The following is a 7,470-nucleotide window of genomic DNA, read 5'->3' as shown; positions in this document are numbered from 1 at the left end:
GCGATGGGCGATTAAAGCGCGCGACTCGGTCGCTTCCGGACCCCTTCCGGGCGGCTACTGGGTCGCCCCCTCGCCCCCGCTGCGCGCTGGCCTTGAACCGCAGTCCGGGAAGGCGGCGCGCTCGGCTGCTCTTCGCGGCCCTCCTCGCCCGCGGGGGGCGCCCACTCCATTTCACCAACACCTGCGGCTGTGGGACACGAGGAGCACCTTTAAATATAGCACGGGGGAATAGCCGCGCACGCGAAAACGATTGTCATGAAGACTACAAGGGCGCAAAGAGGAAAAAAGTGCGCCGCCGCCGCCGCCCTGGCTGGCTGGCTACTTGTGAAGAGCATGCCCCAATTCTCGTACGCCGCTCGATTGCCGCCCGTCTTGATACAAATTTAGCCACGCGTTGCGCGTATAAAGGAGAACCGGTCACCGGAGCCCGCTCAGTCGCTCGCGTTATCGCTAGGGGAGTCCACCACCTGAGGAGTTGCCGGCCGCAGCCATGGTGTCCGCGGTGAGTGGCCGCACACGTGCTCCTGCTGCTGCTGCTCGGATGTGGGGGCCGCAGGGAAAGCAGTGCTCCGCGGCGCTCCTGGCGCCGGGACCAGCGGGGCTCTGCTTTCCGCGCGGGCCCGTCCGCCGTCGACGCCGGGATCGATGGCCGCCGTGTGCGCGCCTCTCGACAGCTGCTGCAGTGACCTCCCGCGCGCTTTCGACGCGCCCGCCGGTCAAGTTTGTCGCGCCGTCACGTCCCCGAAGCGTTGACCTCGGCTGCCCGTCGCTCACGCTGGCGCGGGTAGCGTCCCCTGACGTTTCGGGCTCCCGGAGCTGGCGGTCGAAAAATAGCCTCGGTTGCACCCTGTCCTGAGCGCGTAATGTGCCGCCGCTTATGCGCGGCGTCTGTAGGTCAGTAGCTTGCGGCGGACGCGTATAGACAGTTGTTCCTTTGGTGCTAGTGCTCTGCGAATATTAATATATCCGCGTCCGAATATAGCGCCATCGTGGGTGACAGCGACAGGCGTCAGAAGGCATGCAGACACTGATGTCAGGAGTTGTACCGATTGTCTTCGGGTCCTTGTGAAAGTTGCTTCAGTGAAAAGTGAATTTGAAATGGTGCGTCTGCAGTGAATATTATAGTTTCGCAGACGCTTAACCTCATCTCAGGCTCGCGCGTGTTCGTGGAATCTCAACGTCAATGGTACAAGGCACCAGTGAGGTCTAAGAACGGCAATATTGCGAGCTTCAGATGCAGGTGAGGTGCCGAGAGGTCACTGACGCGTGTTGAAACAGTACAGTGTCCACACTTAGAGCACGGCAAGCTTTTCCAGTGAAAGTTTCGTCGGTTCACCGCGGAAGTGCAGCTGGAGCTTGCCGGCTAATTACTGCCGTCATCTTCAGCAGCGTGAAGTATGCAGGTGCCTCACGGGGGCCGCCAACAGCATGCTTGTAGCTTAGCGTACCCCTTGGTTTACCCAACGACAGAGCTTACAGCGCCAGCTGCTGTTGCATGAACTCTCGTTTCTTGCGTCTCCGTTGCGTCATGACATCGTTGCCGAGTGCAGACCAGTCGGTGTCATTCGCAACGGATCTTAAGGCGAGACCCTGTTCTGTACTACCGGTCACGCTGGTGAAATTTTCTTATTCGGGGAAATCTTAAATTCGACTGTCTGAGTGGGGCTAGCGCTAAATATCTCGCTCGGCTTGCTTTCCCTGCTATGGACGTGCGCACAAGTCCCCTCAAGGGCTCCTTGACTGGAACGGGGCATGTGCAGGCGTTGGTCACACTTGACGCGCGCGTTGCAGAGACGACGTTTTGTGCCTTATCTCGTGCAGCTAAGCCTTGTCACTGCCGCCGCGTGCATCTGCGTCGTCTTGTGCGACGACGGCCACGGCATCTACAAGAAGTTCCCGCCGGCGGCCTTCACCATTGGCTTCGGGCATGACCACGGGCTGAAGATCGCGCACGGTGGCCTGAAGGTGGGCGTGGGCTTCGGCGGCGGCGGCCTTGGCCTGGGCCTCCTGCACCGTGTGGGCGGATACGGAGGCGGCGGATACGGCGGCGGCGGTGGATACGGAGGTGGCCACGGAGGCGGCCACGGCATCAGCATCGGTCTCCTCGGACACGGCATCAACCTCGGTCATGGCGGCGGCTATGGCGGCGGATACGGCGGCGGATACGGCGGGGGCTACGGCGGGGGTTACGGAGGAGGATACGGACACGGCTGGTGGTAGACACGCGGACCACATTCACCGATTCATCTGCACTCCCGGTAAGCTATTAAGCCTCAAATTATGACAGAGCATCAGCGGTTAATTCTTTACGAGCCTCGGCAGCGTCGCTGAAAGTTGAGTTAGTGCTCATTATGAGTATTTTGCTCTTCCGCAAGGAAAGCTAAAATCCCGTATGGAAATATGAGTCGAGGGACAGAACCATTCACTGCATTCAACGGCTTCTTTCGATACTGGATATCAACTTCATGCATTTTCAAACCTCGCGATATATATCTTGCTTCGCCCTTACACGAGGGTATAGACGCCACGAAAGACCATAGACCACTACCAGCATCGACACTGTATAGACGCAAAAGCCACTGGCCCAAAAAAGAGAAGCGCACGGCTATATTAGAACGAGCTCTGAAAGCAAATGTAAAGTGCGCTCTTTGTTGACTCCGACGTGCGTTCCAAATTTTGGCTCCTGCTTGTACTGGCCAGTGATTCCAGGACAAACAGCAGGCCGTCACTGTGCATTCATTATCAGTGTACTTCACGCTGCAGAGACAATTAATTCGACAGAGGGTTACAGAAGTGTTAAGAGCGTATAAATACCGTTTTGGCGCTCATTCTTCGGTTTTGTGGCTCATGTTGTATAGGAAATTAATGGCCTTGTACGCAATTTCGGATAACTCGTATAGGCGCCCGCTCTTTGGAGGACGCCCTGCCGCTGCGAGTAGATAGCACTGAATCATCAGTTATGGAGTGTTCGCTGGCATAATTTAGCTGGAATTGGCTTGTATGTCTTTGCCTTTGTGATTTCAAGCAAAATGAAAACTGAAAAGTCATCGAAGGATAACGTAGAATAGAAGATGCACTGCTTACTCGTAGCTGTCAGAGTGGCGTTGTTGGAAAGGCCACCCTTCAGATCACCCGCTCAGTAGCCTCCCACTTATCACCGCCGAAAGCAAAAGTGGCTTTCATGCGTTCTTACATAAAGGTCGCATGGGTTGCCAAAAGCAAACCACTGATATGCGTATTCTGGTAGAACAGTCCAGCGCCAGGCATCGGCAATGTTTCTATTCCTTCGCACATTTTGTCACGTAGCTGGCAGGCAGTTTGAAGTTTCAAGTAATAGTTGAAGTAGCTAGCCATAAACAGTACGAGTCAAACCGAACACGGTAGTGTGATATAACTGCACAGAGAAGCCCCGGTTCAGGTGTACATTCCCTCCTGACAGGTTTCCGTATTAGCATAACTCAGCTGCTATAGATTCGTTAATGTCTCGTGCTTGGGAACTTTGATCTAGGAAGAACGCTGCTTTTATATCGTTATAATTCAGTTCTCACTGCAAGAAAAACAAGCGGCGCGGAAAGAGCGCGCACATGACTGTGTTCAGTGCCAAAAACTTTACGTTTTTGACGTGAAATTATTTTCTGGCTCATCAGAAGTTTAGTAAACGGGTCAAAGCTCGCAGAGTTCGGTCCGAGAAGAACAAGAGGCGGAATGATTTTATGCAGTGCTTTGGAAGCATCAGGTTTTTTTTATTCTTATCAAAGTAACACATGTATGACACGCAGGTGAAAGTGCCGTCATGTTAGCGTTTCTCATTTGCGATCGAATGCAGCGGTCGTACTGCCCACTTACGTCACATAATCGCCTTGAGCAGAGACGCCAGCAGCGTGTAATTCTTCACTTTTTTGCCCTGCAGTCCTTTTAGCCATTTAAATATAAGATGACGACTTACATATAATCGGAGCTCTCACGTCGCAAATGCAGGGCGCTCGCAAAAGCGAGCTCGTGTCGCCAGCACAGGCAGGAACATCCATGCCCACAAGCTTTGGTGCGTGCTCAACGGGAGTTCTCGGAACTCGACGGAATTTAACGAAGAACCAATGGCTCTAACCAGAACTCCCCGCCCCCCTCTCATATGCCAGATCTGAGCTGCCTGGCAATTGATCCGAATGATGTTGAGAAATTCCCCGAAATCGCTTGTTCCCGTTGCCTTCTATCACTCTCAAATCGTTCTCGTAACATTTTGTTTGTCTCGTTTTCTGCTTGCACATGCGTGACCAAGCGTCACGTTTCGAATTGACCCGCCTCCCTGCAGCACCGTTTGTTCTCCCTCTTTCCTTGCGCAGCTTCTGGAAGCTGGGAGGCGACCGTCATCTGTACATTACTGCCATCATCACGCATCTGACGCGGCGCCAGTCCACATCGTCTGGATCCACGGTGGCGTGGCGCTGCCGCTGCCCAGGCGGCGAATCGCGTGGACGCGCGGGCAACGTGGTCGAACGCGCCGACGCTCGTCCCGCCAGTAGCTGAGCTCTGTTTCGGGGCGAGCCGATGACGGAGACGCCCGACGCGCGCTACTCCACATGCGTCCACGCGCGCTACACGCATTGCTCAATCATTATGGGGTAAGGGCCCGTCCACTGCCGTCGCTCGCGCGCGTTTTCAGGAAACAGGAGCCCTTCGTTCCACAGACAGTATCGCAGTATTACGGAGCTGTACAGTGAAGCGCTTCTTCACCGCGAATACTCTTCACACATGGCACCGCGAGAGAAATAGTCCGGCGACTTGTGCCGGGGTCGCGTACGTTTCAGTGACTGTACATAAAAGAAAACCGGTTGATATGCGCGCGCCGTGAACAACGTGGGCAGAAAAAAAAAAAGAAGCTTGAAGAACACGAATTAATCCGGCGCTGGCGGGCGACCTATAGTCGGTGTCCTGATTCCATCACACAGCCGCACTGCGCTGGATTGAGGAAAGTAACGTCAGTCACTCCGTTCCCCTTGCAGTCCGCGCGGTATGCGGCAGTGTGCGTGTGTGCGTTCGGTCGTTCCGTAAGCGCGCTTGCTCTCGTTTTTTCGTTAACGCTGCTTGCCTTTTTCTCGTCACGCTGCTGCGCTCTCCAAACACAGTCGGATCATCTCAAGTCCAGCCACACTTACCCAGCTCGACTGAAAAGGCAACGACGCTGCGTAGCTCGTTTAGCCTTCCTTGGAAGCCTTGAAAGCCGCCGGCTCTTGACTGAGAAATGTGGCTGCCTTAGCGGGGGGGAAAAAACCTATTCCAGCGAACCTGCGGACATGTAGGAGAAAATAACTCACGTTCATGAAAAGGCAGGTCGGACCTATTTACAACACTTTACTGGACAGGCAATAACTTCACTTATTGTATTTTTTTTTCTCGTTGTTGGGTGAGGTGCGGTCATACAAGAGCTAAACTGTTTTTTTTTTAAATATCTTACTATGGAAGAAGGGCGTTAACTTATTGAGCTTGCGCTTGACACATTAATGAACTGCACTGCCAAGCGTGCACAGTGTTATAAGGTGCACATAAACACGCATGGGTAACGGTTACGTAGCACACGCAGGTGAGAAAATGGCAAATGGAGTTCAGTGGAAACACCTTCGGACGGAAACTCCATGTTCCACGGCGCGTGGCTGCAAGGTCACGCGTAGCCTTTAACGGAACCTCTGCCACGTGTATTTCGTCGTTTATCATTGCCACTGCGGCTATCGGTTCTCTCTCCCCTACTGCTCCCATAACGCCGGTGACGTGGACAAGAAAGAAACACGACTTTGATAGTCTTATTTTTTTTATCTTTCGTGTAATTAAAACAAACACGACACTTCTCTGTGACTCGAGTCGCTTCTTTGCTGCCGATGAGTGCCTTGGTTCCTCTTGATGCTCGATGCGCACGACACTTGTAAGAAGCAGGTACGTATGCGCACACCGAGCTCACGAAGCCCGGCTCCTCGCTCCCTGAGCAACACTCTTTGTGACTTCTCATTGGCCACTAGAAGTGCAAGACGCACAAGCAGCACCTATCACAGGAGCCGTGTCTGTGTGCGGTAGGTGTCGTCTGAAGGCGATGCTCAAAATGACATAGGACGTGCTTTCCAAGAGAGGATTTTGTTGCCGTGTTCCTGCCATAAAGGCGTAGAGCAACATGTTGCAATGCCGAGACCAGCGTCGGGAGATGACTACTGTGGCAGAGCCGAAGATATGGAATAAACGCAGGCATGTAGTTAACCATCCGATATAAGGAGGTTAAATTGCTTTTTCCCATGATACATAACAGGGATGAATAGGGTTGCCAAAAAATGTGAATATCGATTCGAGTCTCATTAAATCCCCACAATCGACGCATACGCTGGCCTTCTTTCAGCAGCCAAATATTCTAATAGATCTGTTACGTTGGGTATGAATTAGGATCCTGCACAGTAAGAGTGTATTCTCAAAAATGAAAAAAATCAGTTATTCCTCCAGTGCAGGTATACCAGCGGGTTTCGGGGGATGATTCGTAGCAGTGCAACCTGTTAAAGCGCCGAAAAGTTGCTGCGATTTTCGACACAGCCGCTTCGAACTGGACAAGCGTAGGGAAGGCGCTGGTCAGAATTGATACGGGCCGCCCGTATACACACAGAAGCCTTTCATGAGACTTCGCAGGGTGCTGCTGGAGGGGCCAGTCCTCGCAGGATAGTGTCGAGGCATGGACTACTGCGGGATCCGGGTACTCACTGTTTACACTGATGCGAATAGTGCAGATGCCTTCATCGGGACTTTCTGTGAAGGCTCTTTACCTAATGTCTGGAAGTAAAATATGCGTGGTTCTCGCTGCTGCTCAGGTTAAGGTTCAGAGCGGGGCGTTCCCTCGGCAGGTACTCAGTTGTAACGGCATTGTTCGCCGCTGTCGGTTAAGACGTGCATCGTCCTTTTGGTCCTTTAAACATCGTGGTTGTTTTTTCTCGTCCGAACCGTCGGAGGCGAACACATAGGCTGCGCCATTAGTACCCAAAGGTTTCGCGCTACTGAGCTGAGTGCGTATCACCGCGACGTTTCATTTGGGGAATGTTCCATTTTTCAAGGAATCTTAAGAGTAAAACCTGAAGAAAAGGGAGTTTTTAGGAGCTTTAGGGAAATTTAAGAACAGGAATTGTCGCACTTTTTCCAAATTACAGACGTTTTCAAGCTGCTGGAGGTAAAAAGGACTTAGAATTGAAAATTTTGGGTCTAACTGTGGGAGTTTCATGGTCACGGCATAGAACATCACTGACGTCTCGTTGCCTGTGCGCCCACTTGACCAAATATGCAGGTTACTCCAAGTCAGATGCTGTGGTACGGTAAGGTCATACAGTATATATGACCAAAAGGACGCCTGGGCCATGCTAGCTGTCTCTCTTGATGGGGAAAGCGTCCTCAGCCCTTCGAAACTCGGGAATTGCACGGATGGTACAAGAGCTCCACTACACGGTTTGGAAG

General features: G+C 52.8%; 1 protein-coding gene across 1 annotated transcript; it reads left to right on the top strand.

Annotated features, from left to right (window-relative positions):
• Nucleotides 1-371: 371 nt before the first annotated feature.
• On the top strand, nt 372-5,827 carry LOC144134906 (uncharacterized). Its single transcript, XM_077667716.1, has 3 exons — nt 372-502; nt 1,822-2,258; nt 4,341-5,827. Exons 1-2 carry the CDS (start codon nt 491-493, stop codon nt 2,218-2,220), a joined length of 411 nt encoding a protein of 136 aa, XP_077523842.1. The 5' UTR covers nt 372-490; the 3' UTR covers nt 2,221-2,258; nt 4,341-5,827.
• Nucleotides 5,828-7,470: the final 1,643 nt, after the last annotated feature.

This window comes from Amblyomma americanum, chromosome 1, assembly GCF_052857255.1.
Source record: "Amblyomma americanum isolate KBUSLIRL-KWMA chromosome 1, ASM5285725v1, whole genome shotgun sequence".
Taxonomy (NCBI): domain Eukaryota; kingdom Metazoa; phylum Arthropoda; class Arachnida; order Ixodida; family Ixodidae; genus Amblyomma; species Amblyomma americanum.
Note: the sequence above shows the minus strand (reverse complement) of the source record. Positions and strands in the feature narration are given on the sequence as shown.